Source organism: Carassius carassius, chromosome 4, assembly GCF_963082965.1.
Source record: "Carassius carassius chromosome 4, fCarCar2.1, whole genome shotgun sequence".
Classification (NCBI taxonomy): domain Eukaryota; kingdom Metazoa; phylum Chordata; class Actinopteri; order Cypriniformes; family Cyprinidae; genus Carassius; species Carassius carassius.
This window is the reverse complement of record NC_081758.1, coordinates 13,915,724-13,937,913: the sequence shown is the minus strand read 5'-3', so window position 1 is coordinate 13,937,913 and position 22,190 is coordinate 13,915,724. Positions and strand designations below refer to the sequence as shown.

General features: G+C 41.3%; 1 protein-coding gene across 3 annotated transcripts in view; it reads right to left on the bottom strand.

Annotated features, from left to right (window-relative positions):
• LOC132136713 (active breakpoint cluster region-related protein-like) overlaps positions 1-22,190 on the bottom strand; it is a 179,365-nt gene that overhangs the window by 40,860 nt on the left and 116,315 nt on the right. For all 3 annotated transcript variants that reach the window (XM_059547307.1, XM_059547316.1, XM_059547325.1), the window contains 3 exons: positions 11,382-11,456; positions 4,181-4,278; positions 3,958-4,089 (listed from right to left, as the gene is read on the bottom strand). In XM_059547307.1, the coding sequence (XP_059403290.1) occupies positions 3,958-4,089; positions 4,181-4,278; positions 11,382-11,456 (305 nt within the window). The remainder of the gene's footprint in view (positions 1-3,957; positions 4,090-4,180; positions 4,279-11,381; positions 11,457-22,190) is intronic.

Below are 22,190 nucleotides of genomic sequence, written 5' to 3'. Positions count from 1 at the left end.
GCTGGTGAGGAGAGGAGTAAAGCATAAAAACAATCTTACACACTTTTCAAGCTGCCTGTGAATTGCTGCGGTTGTCGTCTGTGGCATTATATAACAAGCCACTACAGAGAAAAGCAAAACATCATATCGCTATCTATATCGATGTAACACACTCAGGTCACTTTGCTGGGTGTGATGAAAGTGTTTAGAAAGTTAGACGATAACTGATTTTGCAAACTTCTTTTCACAAGTTTTTTTACACTCGTACTGGTACTTTTGAAAATGTTTAGATTAATACGTTTTAGATAAACTATTATCTAACATTAATTTATCATAAAATGAAAAGGAGCAAATAATTATTATATTATTAGATAGACAGACAATTAATACTTTTATTCAGCAAGTATGTATTAAAATCGACAGTGAAAATTTATATTCTTTTAAAACTACGGCTCTGTGCAGTAAGTGCCGCTCCATTTGGATATCCATTTGATGGATATTTAGTACTAAATCACAGAACCAGCTTTACTGAAGAGACACGCATGACAATCGTATGCGATTAATCGTGCAGCCCTAGTTTCCACACAAATGTTAAGAAGCACAATCATAGATCTGAAGAGCATCTTATTCATGGAAAGCATCAGCGTGACCTTAAATGTTAATCAGTTTAAGCAACGTGTCTTTTCAATCAAGCTCCTCAAGCTTAATTTGACAGGATATGTGAGTGTTTGTATTTGTTTGGTCATACAGTGACAGATATTGATTAGTTCTCCATAAGAAGAGCCGGCTGGTTCCCTCTGGTCCAAAGGGGAACAACACTTAAAAGCCCTTTAATGGACAATAACAGACGAAACCCCCAGAGGTCAAAGATCAACTCCCAGTGGTTCCAAGCCAAGCAGATATGCTTAAAATGAAAGGCCTGAGTGATATTAATGGATGGATGATCCTGGGCCTTTGAGTAGCACCACGTCTCAACCAGGCAGGACAAGCGTCAAGGAGAGTTCACAGCGTCAGCAACAAAGCCATTCATTGAGCTGTGATGTAAAGCTTGTTCTGATTGGCTGTCATTTTGTTGATTAGCACAGTATTGTGGTTTCATAGTGGGCAGAAAAATTCAAGGTCGAAATTTGGCAAAGTTTTCCCATCTCCCTATAAAACATTACTGTAGTAACAGGGTCCATTCAAAACAGAAGGGAGTTGTTACAATGTGACCATTTAAAGATTTTTACATGTAGGAGCCAGAAAGTTATTAAATAAATCGGGATCTCTCCAGGGAGGAAAGGGAAACATTTTGGCTCAGTCCACCTCATCCAGAGCAGTTAAGAAAACAGACGCTCAGAGGGAAAGATTTAAACAGAAGATCAGGCTCAGATACTCATGATGGCAACACAATCACAGCATTACATAATCTCAATGAAAGAGACTGATTAGTTTGGAGAATAGGGTTTTTTTTAGAGCATAAGATGGTCCAGATGTTGACCTAGCCCTCAATATCACCGATCACGGGCAAGACAGACAGCATAACATAACAAAGAGCCTGATATTATCCCTCATACATGAATGATGATGACTTAAACTCTCTCACCTTTACTGTCATTCCTTCTGGCCAACTTTTAATATCTTCCATAATCTATAATATCTTACACAAATAATATAGTAGTTATCTTAGTTTCACTAATTCAACCAGACAGCAATATTGGGGAAAATATTTAATTATTTCACTAATATGTGAAAGCTTAATTGTTTTCTATTAGCTGTTGTAAATGTCATGTTGATGTTGCTAGTGATCATACTGTGCGTACCTAACCTTAGAATACAACGATTTATAAAAATAATAAAATACCAAGGTTTTTCAAGGTACAACTGTTTTAACTGTGATATTAATAAGAAATGTTACATAAGCACAACTCAGCAAATTATAATGATTTCTGAAAGATCATGTGACACTGAAAGATGGAGTAATCATGCTAGTGATCATGCTAATCTAGAGTAAAATCATGGTATATTTTACTACTACACTATTCCATACAAAACGACATTTCCATGTTCCTCTGCAGCAGCTGTTTGAGCACACAGCAGTCATCAAATTATCTAATTCTCTCTGAGTGATCTATATTTCCCAAAGTACAGCCACTTACGCCACACTTATCATACTGCACTGTACAGTATGTGCACGTGCCATCATTACAGGTACATCCACAGCACAGTGTTTTAAAAATAACCTGCTCATGGTGTTCAATCCTTAAAAAGAAGTCTTAAACTGAGACATACAAACCCAACTAATCAAAAGAACTGGATGCAGAAAGTTTCAAGGTTGACTGGAGCATATACAGTGTATTAAAGGCCTGAATGTCTCGGTAATAACCTGTATAAAGACTCTAAATCAGCTTCAGCTTCAGAGACAAAGTCTCTACTCATCCCCAACTTAAACATACTCTTTAAACTCAATTAAACATGAACAAGGTCGCTCACATGCACGGAAAGAAGTGACTTTAGTTTCAGAAGTGGCTTGTCTTCGTGTACAGGAAGAAAGGTATTAACTAGAAGAAACCAAATAACCAAAATAACCAAGCAACCAAATATATCTTATAGCCATAGGTCACACATATTAAAAGGTGAGTGTGAAGTGCACCTCTGTACGATCAGCTGTGCCCTTCTCCCTTTGAAGAGGTGCTTTACTTACAAGGGAATATAAGATGGTTGTTTGGCAGACTGTGCTACTTCACTCAACAAACACACATTCACAGTGAAACACTGGGAAACTTTCTGCATCTCGTGTGCTCCAACATACTGGCCCACAATTTTAAGAAAAAACATTTTTAAATTGGTAATATTCGAAAGTTTCAATAGAAGATAACAATACTGGAAATATCTGATTTGATATACATAATCAGGCCCAATTTTTCAATGAATGAGTACAGAATTACATTCCTCATTAACTTTATACCACACTATCAAATACCTGAAAGCCAAATATATACTGTAGCACAAAAGATAAAGCATCTCTAGTCGATTGTGGCCAGGAATAGTTACTTAACAATACTTTACTCAAAAAATAATGCAGTGGCATAATTAAATACTTTAATACTGAAAAACGCAATATTGTAACAGAGAATTCTAATAAAAATCCATCATAAGCACCCTCATAGGCATAAAGCATCTCCAAGACATCTCTATTCCCAAAGGATCATCACTATGAGTCCCTCTTTGACTGTAGAAGTAGGGCTGTGTGTGTGCGCCTGTTTAATGGTAACATGTATATCTGCGATACACACACCATTATTCTCAGTGAAAACAGAGAATCATCTCTCGTGCTGTTAATTCACCTCTGGCTATGATCCCAAGAGAATAACATGAACATAAAACAGAAATAAACCTCCAGTGCAATTAAATCCACCTCATTTTCAGCCCCCAAAAGCTGCCCTAAATTTAAAAGAAGAAAAACGAAAGCAATACTTTTAGCATAAACTTGTAAAGACAAAATGGCTTGATAATGAAAAAAGTAGCATCGGCGGCTAACGTGGTTGTCACAACAATTAATGAAAGACTAATGAAAGATTTATTACAGTAAAATAAAAAGGCATGTTTACAATCTTTTTTCTGGGGTGGGTCTGTTGAAAAATTGAAGAATCCTGAACAGTTAACATCAGCTACAAACACATGTTAACACACTGATCTCAACACACACACACACACACACACACACACACTCACTCACTTCAATTTAACTGGGGTATTTCCCACGTATGTGAAGTGAAAAATGTAAATCATGGCTTCTCAGGCAGTAAAGCTACCCATGTCAAAAATCCAGCACCACAAAAGCCCATCTGCAGAGTGCACGCTGAAACCAGACAACAATAAAATGACTCGCATCCGGAAACCGCTACTATTTAAGTCTGAACTTTTGTGGTCTAAACCAGTCTGGTGGGGTCTACTCATTGTTTGCGGTTTAGCAATGTGTTTCTCTCTTTGTCCTACCTGTACTTGTCCCTTTCCCATGATCTTGTCCACAATCTCATTATCGTCCTTATTGAGCTTTGATTTGTCGTAACACTTCTCGTAGCACAGGATCCGCAGAAACTGAGAGCCCTCCAGCTCGATTTCAAACTCCTATAGGAGGACAGATTAATTAATGACAGATGGTCGATGGTGATTCATCAGGGGATATTTATTTCTTATGATACACTTTTAAAGAGCTCACCTCATTCCAGTGTGGTTCAGTTATGTCCCTGAACACACGTGTTATGGCCTTACTGACGAAGTAACCAAAAGAGTCCACCTCCAGCGTACAGTACAGATCTGCAGAAAATACATTTCATTCAGAAGCTGTTGTTACATACACACACACTTGCAAAAAAATCATATTTCAGTTGCTTTGTTGTTCGACACCCCATAAACAGCCTTCAGTAAGATAATTAACAATCAACACTTGGCAGATGATTTATTATTTTCCATTTTATTTATTTTTTTATGTAAAAATTAGAAATTGACAGTATATTGATAGATGATAATGTACAATGTTATATATTTAAAGGGGGGGTTACAATGGTGTTTCGTGTATTCAGAGTTCATAGGTGTGATCGACAAAGGACAAAAAAGCAGGAAACCATACGGTGCACTTACCCCCCCACACACCACACGCACACAGTGACATAATTTATATAGTATAATAATAAATTAATAAAAAATATTGTACTTGTTTTTTGTTTAAATTAATTTATAAATTAAATAATTAAAAAAGGGACGAAATTTAAATACACATCTAAATTAAATGATTGAACAAAAAAAAAAAATCATAAAAGGAGTAATGTGGGAAATATGCTTCAAAGACTGGGCAAAATAGGGATGAAATCCAAAAAATCTGTCAATAACTTGCTGCTGACGTGCACGTAAACTAGCCATTTATTTGGCATTTCTTGTCCTTCCAGATGTTTTGTTTTTCCTTATTTCTATGGTGTCCTTTACATCTATTAAAAATAACATCTTTATTTGCCTCTATATTTTTGAAAGGTATCTTTTGTGTTTTTGTTCAGCCATTTTGTCAGTGCTTTATTATAGACTTCTATGATTGCTACTTCACAACAGAAGACGATTATTAGGTTGAACGTTCAGAATACGATTCCATAGGTTATATTTCAGCACGAATTTTGCGAATGGACAGTGACTCTTTAGTAGCACGTAGAACGCGTTCGTTCATGTCAAGTAAAGTTTGTGGGACAAGCGTGTGGAATTGCGGCGAGCGTTTATAACCTTGCACGTTGAGAGCGCTCTTCAGAGCGAAGATACATTGTTATCGGGAAACTCGACCCAGATCAGATTTAAGCATTCATTAAAGTGAATCGGTTCAAAGGAGTCATTAGTTCGCAAATCGGACGAGTCATTAGTGGACAGATATGCTCATATGCTCCGCGCATATAACGTTACTCCCAAATATATTTTTAGGTCGCACAGATTAAATTTCAGGTGCATATGCGACAAAAATGTTGGCAATTTCGAGCCTTGTAGAAGCTGCTAAACTTTCTAGCTAGAAGTAAGCAATAACCAACATGGCGTTACTTTGCTAAGTTAGCCCAGAATCATTTAACAATGTTATGGAATCATGACAAAAGTGATCAATTGATTGGTTAAATTTTACTAGACCTGCATATAAAAATGAAAGACAATATATTGGATTTGCTTACATGAATCACCCGTGTTCACTGTCTTCGTCAGTCAACTGAAGCTGTTCACGCGAGTAGATGGTTGGGTGTGTGCGCATTCAGAACGGTGCGCGTACACTTTGAACTTCAATCGTGACAAATTATTGGACTACTTGCGGAGTGACATGACGACATGATTCAAAGGCATAAAAAACGTTGACAGCGGTGAGCGATCATTATGTTTACCAATACCCGACCCATCGCAACCGCCTACACCCCGAAATCCACACCTTCAGCCCATGCCAAGATTATCATATGTGATGCGATCTGGGAAAACCCATCAGATGTCGCACTGGGACGGTTTCAGGAAAATCTAAAAATAGGTTGTATGTTTTTTTTTGTCAAAATTAGAATTTAATTCAATTAATATTTAATTAATATTCTATCATCTAACATTTTATCTATCATCTCTGAAAATATCTTGGCAAAATTCACTTGTTTAATACAGAAAAATTGCTAAATAAATTTCTCTCCTGTTAAGAGTGCTGTGGAAGTGCTTTCTCTTAGCACCACAAAAACGGTTCATCTATCGATATAAATCAAGTAACCTATATAATAAAGGTGTATCAATGCACTTTTACCGCCAGTCCTGTGTAAACTACGGCACGCAAAGTTATTTATTAATATCATGAGATGGCGGAGCACAAGAAAAAAAAAACGTAGTCTCAAGCTGCTCACTTAGACTATCTTGCTCGTCTCTGACTGCTCAGTCGTGGTGATGTCAGTGCCCTAAAAAAATGTTATAATGGACTATTTCACATCCATAGATGAAGGACTTGATGATGTCATTACTAAAAAGGAGGAGTCCCATGACAGTCTGTTATATGCACAGGTGCGCTGCGCTCGCTTTTCTAACTACAAGGTACACTATTTGTGCTATCCAAACATAACAAAAGTTTGTTGATCAAAAGTTCAGAGACTATGCCCATCATGATAAACAATGAAAAACGGTCCTCTTCAGGGTAACTCTAGTCTGTTTGTGTAATAATGAAGTATAGCGCTCCTGACAGACAGTGATTGTTAAATAGAAGTGAAAGTGAAACCAGTCTCACTTTAAACCAGTTTTTCTCAAAATTCCATTCTGGAAAATCATAACAATCGGCCAACTTCTGATAGCCATAACCTATTTGTTACGCTCAAGCTATGGACAAAATGAAAAAAGTTCTGGAAAGGGCTTGAACTCAGCTTACATATGGTATCAAAACCTAAAAAAGGTCAAATGTCACCATGTGTTGGGTCTTCCTGGATCGCATCACATTTTAATGAGAGGTCACCACAATGTCACCAGTGGGAATTTCGGGATTTTCTTTTAGGCCGGCTTTTGGGGGCACAAACGTAAACCAAAAATTTACCCATTTTGCATCTGGCAAATAAAAACCAAAAAAATCCTCTCTTAAGTGATGCATTATTTTTTTTTAAATGAAAAGTACCTTTACCCAAATCCTAAACATCTCAGTCAGGATTTCTCCAAGAACGGCCCATTTCCTGCAGCCATACTGGCCTTGTTCTCAATACTAAAGACATGAAATAAGGCCAGCTATATCTCTCCTCATGGTCAAGAGGATGCTTTAGATTTTAGCAGCACCAGGCACAGAAACCTAGTTCTTCAGAGAACAGGAAATGTATTTATAAAAACATCCTACATGAATGAGAACAGAGAGTGGACTACTACAGTGAGGGAAGGTGCTCAGGTTTACAGAAGTGACCCTCGATGAGAGAGTAGTGCTTCTGTGGAACGTGTTTTTAAAAGGGTTCAGACGTAAGAGAGGACCTTAAGTGGGCTCTTAAAGACTGATAGAGTGTGCTGTCATTACTTCGGTCATGCTTTTGACTCAACATGAGAGGTTTGTGTAGCTCAATGAGAAGAGGTGCCATTATATATAACAGAGGTTTGGCACTTTGGCGCATATTTAAAAAGACAACCACTGTTGGTTCTGTATTATACAAGGAGTCTAACTGTTTGAGGTTTTAAATTTGACCCAAATATTTATGGTTGCCCCACACATTGGTGGATTAAAAGTTTCGTCATCTGGGGCAGGAACCACATCCTCGGACTGATGTTTCCATATGGCAACTAGTCCGTTCACACATATACACTGTTTCTTTTAGAGATGGAGAACATTCATACAAGAATATGCAGGAATAGTTGTTATATTTACATTTATGTTTACAGTGATTATTATGTGCACCTCCATTCAAAAGTTTGGGGTAAGATTTTAAAAAGATGTTTTAAGAAAAGCCTCTTACATATGCTCACCAAGGCTGCATTTATTTGATCAAAAACCCTGTGAAAACAGTAATATAGTAACATTTTATTACAATTTAAAATAACTAACTGTAATTTCTTACTGTGATGGCAAAGCTGAATTTTCAACATTCAATACTGATCAGTCACATGATCAGAAATCATTCAGAAATCATTCTAATAGGATGATTTGCTGCACAAATATTGTGTGTAGGTTCTAAAAAAAACTCAGAATATGTATATAGTTTATTTAATGATATAAGCTGAGAACACCTATTTTACACAATATTTACTCCGTGTTCACAAAAAATTGGCAAAATATAGTGAAATTATTATTTAGGAGACTGATAAATCTGCTGCTGTATGAACTAGCCATAGGCAGCTAATAAGCAACTAATGGAGACTCCATGAAAACTAAAGGATTAGAGGTTGGAAACCAGCAGAAAGGTAAAGATAAATCATTTAATGTAAGTATCAAAAGTTGTGGTTAGTATTCTGGGTCAGTATTTTCTTCCTCAAACTCTTTTTATTAGGAAGCCAATGTCAACGACCCAGTTTTCATTAATGGCCCAGAGCGGGGATTTGGATGCATTTCCTGTCAGAGTGGTTCAAGGCCTTTAATAAGACGTGGAGAGGAGGATTTAATCAGCGTCTGAGAAGGAGTAAGTACTTTCCAATTTAAAAAGATATTCAAACACCTGCAAATCCATATGCAAAACACATGTTTGTGCTTACGGTCACATTCAAGGCAACCACAATACCACAAACTCCATGACAAATGACTTCAGATGAGCCAAACACAAACAATGAACCAAAAAAAACAAGCGCTCAAAAAAACTCAAAACAGTCTTATACAATGGCTTTTTCAATTCGGTCTTGAAGTATATTGTGCGGCTTTTATCAAGCTTTAAAACAGAGGTCTGATTGTTTTCAGAGCTGAGCTGATCTGGTCTGCTGGCCACATGTGTCTGTTATGCAAATTCACATTATTATACTGTACATAGACGTGATTTGGGTATTTGATTCAAGCTCTGACCTCAAAAAGCAAAGAGACATAATGTGCAAATATATATGCAAATATTATAGTGAAGCCCCACAGGACAAGCTCTAATACAGTTATGACCCAGCAGCCATGGTGACCTCAGTGCTGCTGATGTACTCGGGTTACAAAATACTTAAGAGTATTTTGTTCTGTGTAAAGGCGCCAAGTGGATTTGAGATGGGAGACAATTTTCAGATACAGATTCATCTCTTCCACTTTCATCTGTACTAAAAAGGAACTTATGTAACAAAGCTGTTTTTATGCGCATGAATGTTGTGCAACTCCAACAGTGCACTTAATTCATCCTTTTGTTGGCTTGATTTAAAGTCATCATGAAATTGTTAAGATAATAAAAATGTATTGCTTTGTAAAACTGAAAATACGTACAAATGCTGTGTTATGAATAAAAAACTTTGAACCAGGAGTGATTCTAGGATTTTCATTTTAGGGGGCTCAGCCCCCAATGAGGGTATAATAATAGGTTAGGGTGGTATACTAAACCCATTGCAGTATTCCACTGTATTGCATAGATTAGATGTGTATAACATCTGAAAAGTACTGAGTACTGAAAAAGCCAAATACAAGTCTTCTTGATCAAACATACACATACAATTTTTCATTAGCTTGAGTATACAAACCTCTTTCTATGCTGCAAGTACTGATCATTACGGTCTTCAATAATTTCTGTGCATGGCACTGCATCATTGCGTCATGTCTGTAAACTTAAAGTTGTCCTGGCTACTAGGCTATCACATGTGAGGATCCTGAAGGTGGCAGATCGTTTATAGCCTTTTCTCACAGCAGCTAGAATAATTCATTTTATGATTTTGATGGCGGATTGTAATCCAGAAAGGATTTTGTTTATGAAACATGTGAATGAAATTATATTCCAGTTTCAATTGTGCATCTGCTTACAGATAGCCTGGGATTACAAAAGATCTGTATTTTAAACAACCAGTTCAAAGGTAGCATAATTTACTTTTTTGGGTTAAAAGAATTTCTTAATATAAAATTCGAATGGTATGACAATTAGAGATTAGACTAGAAAAAAGCGATGGAGATATCGACCCTGACAAAAAGTAGTGGGGACATATCCCACCCATAAATTAGGCCTATGGCTTTAGCCTAGATCATTTTATATTAAAGAGCACAAGAAGCTTTGTCAGTTAAGTCAAGAAGTTGCCTTAAATAAGTGCATGCATGTAAGTATTTATGAGTCGGATTTAAGAACATGTCTCTGAAATGGTTTTCAGAACTGCCCTGGAGCAGTCCATCACTGTCTCCCTCATCTAACACACCTGATTTAATTCGTCATTTCATTAGCAGAGACTTTAAGAGCTGAAGTGAGTCAAAAAAGGTAAAGAGTTGTGAGAAACTATGATGCGTGTCAGATCTGTGTCATGTTCAGCTCTTAAAGCAGCCAATATAACCCAATAACCCAGCTGCTGTGATGTCTGTTCATCCAAGAACAAGAGGAAATCAATAACTCTTGTAGCTTTGAGCATACATTTTATTTAATTTAGAATTTAGTGTTTGATAACTTTTTTTTACGTCTAATAAATGTTAAAATTGATAACTCAATTATACTGTAATCTTGAATGTCTATAGTCAAGGGTTAATATTAGGGGAAAATCTGTTTCATAGAGACATCAGTGGTACTAGTGTCCATGATATTCACCTTCAGTCAGAAAAAAGATGCCATTAAACACATTTAATTTAAATATTAAAAATATTTTGTCTTTATGTTGTTTAAACATTAATTGTGAAGAGGGAATGTTAAATTACTGCAATATAAAAAGATATTTAAAAAATAATTTTAGGTGGGATTAATTTCAGAAAAATGTTCACTTGATTGATACTCTTTTTAGATTTTTTGCAGAATCATGGGTAATGTAGTTTTCAAATAATTTACAAATCTGCATACTTTACAGTGAATGGCCTACATATTATATAATAAAGATGTCTGTAGGGAGGTTGTAGCTTCATTCATATTGGTTTGTTCATCTTATCACTCACCTACACAATCACAGTAACTTACTGTAAGCACACTTGCTACAGTTATAAACAAAAAGTGTCTACAGCTAACTGATGGAGAGTTCATCTAAGGTGAACAGTTGAAAAAAAAAAAGAAAAAAAAAAAAAAAGTGTAGTTTCTCAGTAACAATATTCCTCTTTTTTTTCCTTTCTCCCCAATATACGAGGCCAATTACTTGTGCTCTGCGTAATAATACATCTGTATGCATCAGCATTTCCCACATTGTGGGCTGCAGCTCCCCTACAATACTTAGTAGGCCACAGACCACACTTTGGGAAATGCTGATTTATACAAATTAATTGTTTCCATTATTCTATATTATGCAGGATAAATGTGTTTTCTATAATCTAAAAAAAAAAAAGTGAAACCGACAAGACTTACTGGCAGATTCTTTGAAGCCTGTGGCTTTATGGACGATCACATGAAGGAAGCCGTACAGACCAGGAGATTCCTCATCTGGAAGATACAAGAAACACTCAGTAAGTGTGTGTGTACTAGAGGGAGATACATTTATGAAGTGTCCAACTCCTTCCTTTAGTCATCTTTCAGCATCTCTCTCTTTAATCTACCAACAATCCTCCATTTTCCTGCCTATTAGTGGCAGATAACAGATAAAGGACACATGCAAGTGTCTAGTCACCCATATGCTGCTAAAACACAAACATAAAGCTAAAATTAAAATCAGAAATGGCCCAGACCACCCAAGAGTAGGTCCAAAGCTCCTTGGAGATATAAGAGGGAAATAAGACATCTGCACTAGTATCCAGTCACCACTGATTCTCTGAGCTCCTCAGTATGTGAGCAGCTGGTGAGTACATGTCTGCTGTAATGTGAACAGTGCAATTCTTGTCTCCTGTTTGTGTGGTCCATGTCTGTGCTGGACTGGTGATACAAGGGTATCTGACTATCATTGTAGGTGTTTTGGATCGCTTCGAACTAGGGCTGCACGATGTGTCGTTTAAGCATCGATATCGCGATGTACGAATCCACAATAGTCACATCGCAGGATGTGCGATGTAGGCTGTCGTAGTTGATCCGTTATTCATTAACTGTACGGGCCAGCTGCTCCCCAGCCCTTGACTAATGTGATTCGCGGATTAATTGCACAGCTTAACCATCATAGAGTGAAAGTTTATCATTTGCATGTGTTTTTAAGTCCTGTCAGTTTAACAGGGCAGAGAGAGAGAGAGAGAGAGAGCGCACGAGAGAGAGAGAGAGAGAGAGAGAGCGCACGAGAGAGAGAGAGAGAGAGAGAGAGCGCACGAGAGAGAGAGAGAGAGAGCGCACGAGAGAGAGAAAGAGAGAGCACGAGAGAGAGAGAGAGAGAGAGAGAGAGAGAGAGAGAGTGCGAGAGAGAGAGAGAGCCCCGGCCGCGCGCTCACCGTCTTCAAACAACACGAGCGCTGTTTTGCTCTCTCTCCCTCGCGCATATTAATCAATTGTCACGATGGTGTCGATGTTTAAACCATTTAAAATGAGAATGTAAGTGTGTTCACCCCATTTTTGTTTGTAAAAAACAATTAGATTAGATTTCATATCGCAATATATATCGCAGAAAAATAAAATATCGCAATGTAATTTTTTCCCAATATCGTGCAGCCCTACTTCGAACCATTACAGAATTTGATGCTCACCACACTACTCAGATTTCCCTATACAACATGAAACAAGACACTGAGATTATAGAGAATGTGGTTATAAAAAGACAACAGAGCCTGACTTACACACTGAAATTAGCAATGGTTAAAACGGTCTACTAGTCATCCAACAACCAAACAGCCAACTAGTGAAGATTTACTTTTAAATGTAGTAGTTTATATGTTGGGCACTTCTTTGTTCTCTATAAGAAAAAGAAAAAGAAAAAAAAAAAACCTTTTTAAAAATAAACAAGAAAACCAAGAACAAATTTTTTTGTATTATATTATATAATAATATTATTATAATTATTATTAACAATAATTTTTTTAGTTTTTTAGTTTTGTAAAGAAATCATTTATATTTGTAAACAAAATCAATTCCAAGCATTTTATTTATAGAAGTCCAAAAAATGTTGTCAGTGTCTAGATAGCAGCTTTGATGTCAGTACTGAAAAAGCCCCATCGATTGGTTAGTAATGTTAAGTAGCAATAGTAAAGTCAGGTTGACCAAGTTTTGCTCAAGTTGCAAGGTCTCTTACATACAGATCAGATAAAACCAAGTGTTACAACTCCCAACTTTGGCTGGTCTGCCCTGATGAAGAATTCTGTCAATTAGTGCTGGTGGAAAGAATGCAGCTGTCAGAGCAAATGAAAACAGTGTCACATAACTGAAAGTCTTTAACTAAAACCATGAGCTTGGATAACCACACCGAAAAAGTTTAACACCATGTGAAGTGGGTTAAAAAAAAAAAGCATGGTTCATGAAGACAATATTTATGGTAAGCCTGAGAGAACAAGGATTTTTCTGGACTTGAAGGCTCTCATTCTGAGAGGAAACCTGGGTCTGAGGGCCCACAGAACATAACTTCAGGGTGGCCTTGACCGACCTTCACACACACACACACACACACACACACACACAGGCTTATTGTATCAATATTAGAAGCAGTGGGTGGCAGTGCTCAAATTGCAGTCTCCCTTTTTTCTGCATTTATTTAGCAGAAAGTAAACTAGCCGAGAACCTCTTTGAACCTAAACCTCCTCATCAGAACAACACGTGAGAGAGTAGACAATCAAAGACCAGGGCATATTGGTGGACATGGGATCATAATCCAATGATCAATTTTTCAATATCGTATCAGTTCAATTCTTGAATCTGAATCGCAGTTCTTGAACTTAAATTAAAATTCCTGAATCTGAATTTTATTTTAAATTCCAAATCATTTCTTAAATTTTATTCTAATTCTTAACTGAGGTCAAAAACTAGTTAAGGAATTACTATTAATGTTGTAAATATTTGTATTAAATTATTTAATCAAATTAAATTGAAATTTGAATATAGCTTGCAAGAAAATAAAATAAATGTTAAGACAAACTTGGGCAGCTTGACTGAGCTTTGCTTGAAGTTTGAAACTTTTATAGGTTTTAGCCAATAATGTCATTAGCCACTCAACTGTAATGCAATAAATACCACTTTCTTTAAAGCGGTATTTCACCCAAAACGTACTCTGTTACTAACGTAACCTCGGTTCTCTCTAGAAGAGGGAACGAGTACTGCGTCTTAGCTAAGACGCTATGGGAAAAGTCTCTTTTCACGATACACTGAAGCAAAAAATTATCCTTAATTTTGAATTATTGTAAAGCGCATTTGCAGCAGCACACAGCCATAGGCGAGACGCTCGCTCGCTCATTGGCTGCTCTGCGGCAACTGCATAAGCGCAGGCTGTGCGCCCTCCATGCCACTTCCCGCCGAAACGGCGATGATTTATTTCATCGCCGAAGCGAACCAGAGTGAATCGTACGCACGGCAGAGAACGCAGTACTCGTTCCCTCTTCTAGAGAGAACCAAGGTTACGTTAGTAACCGAGTACGTTCTCTTACGAGAGTTCTCTCGTACTGCGTCTTAGCTAAGACGCTACGGGAACCCAATGTAAAGCGCCGTGAGTGCAGGGATCACACACCGATAAACCTGGAAGCGACGCCCAGGATTTACAGTGCACAATCACCAGAGGGACTCACAGAGAGTCCTAAAACAGGAGGGGGGGGGGGGCCCTCCATCCCATATCTAGCAGCGTCCGTAGACACGGCAATATGACATCACACAGTCAAGGCAAGGCCTGACCAATGTGGTAATGTGGGTCTTACGCAATACTGCCCATATAACAGTCGGCAGCACATAGCGCTTGCGATCTCAGAGTTCCAATCAGGACCCTGATTCAACTATACGGACAGCAGCTTTGCTTGCAGGGCGGGAACCTCCAGGTTATAGAACCTGATAAATGTAGACGGCGAGGCCCATCCTGCCGCCATACATATATCCTGTAAGGAGATCCCACTAGACCACGCCCACGACGAGGCGACGCCTCTTGTGGAGTGTGCTCTGACGCCCAGTGGGCACTGAAGGCCCCTGGAAGCGTAAGCTAACGCTATAGCATCAACTATCCATCTGGATAGGCTCTGTCTCGAAACAGCCATTCCCTTGGAACGTCCACTGAACGAGATGCTCAGTCTGTCTGAAGACAGCGGAGCGAGACACAAGCTCTTAAAGCCCTAACGTGGGGCAAAGAAGCCTCGAGTCTCCATCCTCTCCTGACACCGACAGGGCAGACAGGGAAATAACCGAAACGGGGTGCTGAGGGACTTCGGCACATAACCATTCCTAGGTTTGAGTATGACCCTTGAGTCATTAGGCCCAAAATCCAAGCACGTTGGGCTCACCGAGAGTGCGTGCAGGTCACCCACACGCTTCACTGAAGCAAGAGCCAACAAGAACACTGTCTTGAATGACAGATATTTGAGGCTAATCGTTTGGATAGGCTCGAAAGGGGAACCTTTCATGGCCTCCAAAACCGTCGAGAGGTCCCATACAGGGACTGACGGAGGTCTGGGAGGATTCAGCCTTCTAGCTCCTCTAAGGAAGCGGATGACCAAATCGTTCCTTCCTATTGACTGACCGAGCGTTGTCTCAGAAAACGCTGCGATAGCCGCCACGTAAACTTTGAGCGTGGAGGGGGCTCTGCCCTTATCCAACAGCTCCTGTAGGAAGGAGAGAACCTCCGTCACCTCACAACTAAGGGGTGAACTTCCCCGAGCTGTGCACCAGCTGGAGAATACTGACCACTTCGAGGCATATAGCAGTCGAGTCGACGGAGCTCTAGCCTGAGTGATAGTATTTAGCACTCCCACTGAGAGATCAGCGGGTAACCATTGAGCGCCCACACATGGAGGGACCACAACACCGGTTGAGGGTGCCAAATCGAGCCCCTGGCCTGCGAGAGGAGGTCCCTCCTCAACGGCACTGGCCACGGGGCAGTGCCTGTTAACTGCATCAAATCTGGAAACCATGGTTTGTTCTTCCAAAGTGGTGCTACAAGCAGTACTGAGCATCTTGTTTCCCTCACCCGTTCTATTACCTGCGGAAGGAGGGAGACGGGGGGAAAAGCATAGAGCGGGCAGCGCGGCCACCTTTGTGACAGCGCGCTTTCGTTCTTGGAAAAGAACGCGGGGCAGTGAGCGTTTTCGTGGGACGCGAAGAGGTCCACTTCCGCCCTGCCAAATCTCTCCCACAGCAATCTCCCTGGCGATTTATGTAGGACACCACAGACATATTGTCCGAACGGACTAAGACGTGGTGGCCCTTGATTCGGGGACAAAAGCGCGTCAGCGCGTTCTCTACTGCCAGCATTTCCAGACAGTTGATATGTTGGAGCTTTTCCCGTTCTGACCACAGGCCAAAGAACGGTCTGCCCTCGAGCAGTGCGCCCCATCCCGAAGTGGAGGCATCCGTCGACACCATTTTCACTTTCGAGGAAGTCCCCAGGCTTACACCTGATTGGTACCAGTCATTCGCTGTCCAGGGTTTCAAGGCTGTAACACAGCTCTGATTGACCTTGAGACGCAACTGACCGGATATCCACGCTCTGCGCGGTACTCGCGCTTTCAGCCAGAACTGCAAGGGGCGCATGCGGAGCGGGCCCAACTGAAGAACTGGTGATGCTGAGGCCATGAGACCTAGCATCTTCTGAAATTCTCTGAGCGAGAAGGTCGCGCCGCAGCGGAGAGAGCTTGCTGCGCGCTGAATGCCCAACGTGCGCTGTGGCGACAGCCGCGCTGTCATGGAGCGTGAGTCCAGAGCTATACCCAAGAACAGTATCGTCTGACTGGGGTTCAGCGAACTATTCGTCCAGTTGACACTGAGACCAAGTTTCTCGAGGTGATCGAGTAAAATGGCCCTGTGTTCCACGAGCTCTGATCGTGATTGAGCCAGAATCAGCCAGTCATCCAAATAGTTCAGCGCTCGCATGCCTCTGAGTCTGAGAGGAGCGAGCGCTGCGTCCATGCACTTCGTAAACGTACGAGGAGCCATGGACAAGCCGAACGGCAGAACTGTATACTGGTATGTCTGGCCCTCGAAGGCGAATCTCAAGTATCGCCTGTGACGTGACGCTATCTGTATTTGAAAATACGCGTCCTTCAGATCTATCGACATGAACCAGTCTCCTCTGCGAATATGCGCAAGGAGTCTCCTGGTTGTAAGCATTTTGAAACTGCGTTTCGCCAATGCTTTGTTCAGCTGTCTTAGATCCAGTATGGGTCTGAAACCCCTGTCTTTCTTGGGCACTAGAAAGTATCTGCTGTACAGCCCCCCTTCGCTTTGAGTTTGAGATACAGGCTCCACAGCCCCTTTGCTCAACAGTTTTGATATTTCGGCTCGAAGTAGGTGTGCTACTTCTGTTTTGACCATAGTTTCGACGCGGGCTAAAAAGCGCGGAGGGCGTCGAAAAAACTGTAGCGAGTAGCCTCTCTTTATAATGTCTAGGACCCAATCCGAAACCCCTGGAAGCGCTGACCATGCGTCTGCATGAATGGCTAAGGGTTGGATGCGAAGCGCGCTCTGTTGGCTGGGCAACGGCAGCGCTTCGATGTGCTGTAACATGGGCGTTATGCCTGTGACATTTGAGGCGGGGAGCGCACTGATCACAGCGGGCAGATCGCTCGCCCTCGACCCCTCCACGGTGCTTAACCGAGTGAGGGAGGGCTGAGCGGGTCCCGTGGGACTCGTGCTGTCTGTGAGTAATTGTGGGCTGTAAGCGTGCACATTTACTGCTTTTGACTCGCTGTCTGCCTGGGCAGAACGAACGTGCATGGGTTTCGTTTTTACAGAAACCACATGACGTGTGTGACAGTGATTGTGGGCACTGAGGAGTGGGCACGTTTACTATGTAGTGCGCGCGATCGACCTGAGTTGCTTTTATGGGCGCGAGCCCTGTGTGAAGGGCTGTGCTTATATGTGTAGATGGGCACTGAGCAGTGGGCATCGTCACTACATTTATAGCACCATCGGCCGTGGCCGGGACACCAGAAATTACACCTTTTTCGGGAAATATCTGGGTAGTCGTGATAACGGTTTTTGTGTGCAGGCAAGCGGGCAACTGTACAGCTTTGCGCATTGCAAAAGACGCTGAGACAGTCACAATCCCTGGAACTGAAACAGTGGCGCGCTTGGGTGAGAGTTCGGCCGCGGCGGGACTCGTACACCGGCGCTTTCCTAGGACTGCTAGGATGGCTTCGGGGCTTCCGGCCTCAGCGTAATCCTCTGCCGTGGATGGCGTAATCAGCGTAATCCTCTGCTCAGGAGGCGGGGGGTGTGGCTGAGAGCTTTGCGGGGCCGGTCTAGCACGACTCGCTGCAGAACCGGAGCGCTTCGGGAGGAAGTGCTTGAATGCTTGCGATGCTTTCTGGTCCTTGATGAATCTCTCAACGAACTCGTTGACAGAAGATCCGAAGAGGCGAGCGGGAGTCAGCGGGGCGTCGAGGAACGCAGTGCGTTCAGACTCTGCCATGTCTGAGAGCGTCAGCCATAGATGCCTCTCAGCCACCGTAGCGGAAGCCATAACTCGTCCCATGGCCTGTGCAGCGGATTTAGTAGCGCGAAGAGAGAGATCCAAAGCACTCCTCAAATCCGCGAGACAGATAGCCTCAGGTCCCATCTCGTCCAGCTTACGGAAGGAAATCACCTTGGAATATCTGCAGCGTGGCCATGGTGTGTAGTGCAGACGCAGCCTGCCCAGCAGCAGAAAAGATCCGCACGAGCAGAGATGACGTCATGCGGCAGGCTTTAGATGGCAACACCGCTTTCGTCCGCCGTCCAGCAGAGGGCGGGCAAAGGTGCGTCGCTATCGCCTGTTCCACCGGCGGAAGTGACTGGTAGTTCCTGCTTTTAGCATCATCCAGTGTGGATGATAGAATGCTAGTGAGACAGACGAACGAGTTCACGCTGAATATGGAGCGTTCCAAACCTTTGCCACCGCTTCGTGAAGCTCAGGAAGAAATGGGGCGGGCTTTGAGTACGGAGAAGTACGCTCATCCGAAAGGAAACTACCATCCAGCCGGGAATGAGAGGGGGGCGCTGGTGCAGACCACTGGAGGCCGAGGCTCGTCGCGGCCAGCGTGAGCACTCGCATCAGCTCCTTCTCGATGTCAGCACGTCTGCTGGGCTTCTGAGCAGAAGGCGTGAGATCCCCGGAGCTCGCCCAGCCCTCACTGCCCGAAGCTAACAGAGAGCACTAGTCCTCTTCCCCCGACGCGTCCCTGAGATCGACTTCCTTGGAAGACGCGGCGGCAGACAGCGGGCGCTGACCATCGGGAAGTGATGCAGGGGAGGCCGGTGAAGCAGGGCGAATTCGCTGGAAGCGGCGCTTTTTACGGCGCCGCAGCGCAGCGGAGAATGCAAGCTCAGAGAAAAAAGCCAAGCGAGTCCTCAGAGTCACCATTGGCAACAGCTGCATGATCATTACCCAGGCAGGAGACACAGATGACGTGACGGTCTCCCTCGCTGAGTGGGGCTCTGCACGAGCCGCAAGAAGGCATCTTTAAAAAGACGCAGCTCTTTTACAAGTGTCGCAGGGCGAACACACACAGGATAAAAGGAATTGAAAAGGATATGGGCGCCGGAGAGCGCAGCAGGAATGGCAGTGGAAGGCGGCGTTGGCCAGCAGCTTCAGGAATGGCTCGTCCCATTGAGATGCTTATCAGACGACACGTTGCTTCTCGTGATCAACGATGCGCGAGCTTCGCTGAAGAGATGAAAAATCAGGTGAGTCAGCCTTTTCGAGCTCCCTTTATAGGGCTAGGCCACACCCGTTTCGGCAGGAAGTGGCATGGAGGGCACGAAGCGGTCTGATGTTGCATCAGCCTGCGATCGATAGCGCAGCCAATGAGCGAGCGAGCCGTCTCGCCTATGGCTGTGTGCTGCTGCAAATGCGCTTTACAATAATTCAAAATTAAGGATAATTTTTTGCTTCAGTGTATCGTGAAAAGAGACTTTTCCCATAGCGTCTTAGCTAAGACGCAGTACGAGAGAACTCTCGTAAGAGAACTGAAAATTGTATCATAATTTACTTGCCCTCATGTTGTTCCAAACCTGTATGCATTTCTTTCTTCTGCTGAACACAAAAGAAGTTATTCAAAAGAATGCACAACCTAACAGTTGCTGGCCACTGACTTCCATACTATTTTTTCCTACAATGGAAGTCAATGGCTATCAGCGACTGTTTGGTAATCAATATTCTTCAAAATATCTTCTTCTGAAATTTATACAGGTTTGGAACAGCATGAGAGTGAAAAAAAATGATAATTTTTATTTAAAACTGAACTATCCCTTAAATTCCTATTCAAATTCCAAGTTACCTTCCCATGTGTTAGCCATTTCATTCATGACACAAAACAAATCAATTCTTAAATTCTGTCCGAACGTGGAGTACAAAGCAAGGAATGTTTAAAACATGAAGAGAACTTGACAAAACTAATTTTACGGTTGGTACCTCAGTTTCCAAACTAATTTTTTCATTCACCATGAGCACCCTAAAAGAGTTAACATTGTGAACTCATGTTTAACTGGGCTTTTTCTGATGGATCAAAGCAGTTGCCAGGTCTTTTTTCTGTTTTCAAACAAGTTTAAATATTTCCACTTCTTTCTGCAGCATCACCCCCTTCAACAACACTATTTGCAAGGCTTTTCATGTGGAGGTCAGAGAGGCGCACAATGCTTTGCTAAACCCTGATGCGAGTCAAGTGAAGAGGCCTCTCAAAAACTCTCTCAAAAAAGAAGCCGACTAACATTTAATTACAGTTCTCCACCATCTGAGAGCTCTCAATGTCATACGGTTTCTCTCATAATGAAGACAAACGTTCCTTACACAGCCTAGATTTGTCAGCTTAAACTGCTGGTGTCCAGAGGAAAGAGGGTATTTGTGAGTTTGTGTATTTGGGGTACATGGGGGATGTATGTGAGGGTATGTGGCAGGGCTTACATTCCTTCAGCAGCTGCTCCTCATTTCACCTCATTCCCTGCATCTTAAATTCCGTAGCAGGAGGGACGTTGTGGGTTTCAGGGGTCACGTATGAGAGACAGAACAAGTCAAAATCAGGACCCCTTGGCCAGACACGGCCTGCAAGCAGCATATGCTCAGAAAAGGATATTTTTTATTAAAACTCAAAATTTGTTTCAGATCCATTGTGCGTTGTGCTTCTGTAGATGTTCTTCAAATTAAATCAACATTATTGGCACCAATTCCAGTATGTTTACTCTCTAGAATACTTGATTCTTATTGCTCAACCTCAAGATTGTCCTCTCAAATCAATATTTCATGTACAGTTATTTACTTGCGTATTTATTAATTTAAGATGTAGTGTGGTCAGAGTAATGCTAACAAAAATAAACAAATAAATGAAAAAAGAAAGAAAGAATCAAGAATAAAAATAAATACATGATTTTTACTGTGATTAGTGTGATTATTAATAATAATAATAATGTAATTATTTAGTATACATCTACACTCACCAGTGGATTCTTTTCAGTAAATGGGTGCCATCAGATTGAGAGCTCATAAAAAAACAGCTGATAAAAAAAAAAATATCTGAGTGATCCACAATTAATCCACACAACTCCAGTCAATCAGTTAATGTCTTGTGAAGCAAAAAGCAGCGTGTAAGAAACAATTTGTAACATTAAACTGCTACTTCTGGCCAAAATATGAATCCACAATCCATAAAAACATTTCCTTAAGGGAAAAAGTCCATCCCCTGTTGTCCTCTTACTTAAAAATACAACTGTTGACTTTTTGGACCATTTTGCTTGTAAATGGCTGCTTGATCTGTGCATATTTCTCTCTTAAATCAGATGCCAATTATGGATAGAGGAATCGCTCAAAGATATAAAAAAAATACAAATAAAATACAAAATCTTGATGGATGTATTTCAAACACTGATGTTGATTGATGGACTGTAGATTATTTGTGAATTACTGTGATGCTTTTTTCAGCTGTTTGGGTACCCATTCACTGCAGAGGATCCACTGGTGAGCAAACGATTGAATGCTAATATTTTTTCCAATATGTTCTACATCTTGAATGGCACAAGTGTGAGTAAATTGTTTTGCGAATTACAATTTTTGGATGATTATTATTAACATCATGATTTTGATAAAGCTGCTTTCTGTTTTGTGAAAGGTGCTAAATAAATAAAACTGACTTGAAGTTGAGTTTTACAGTG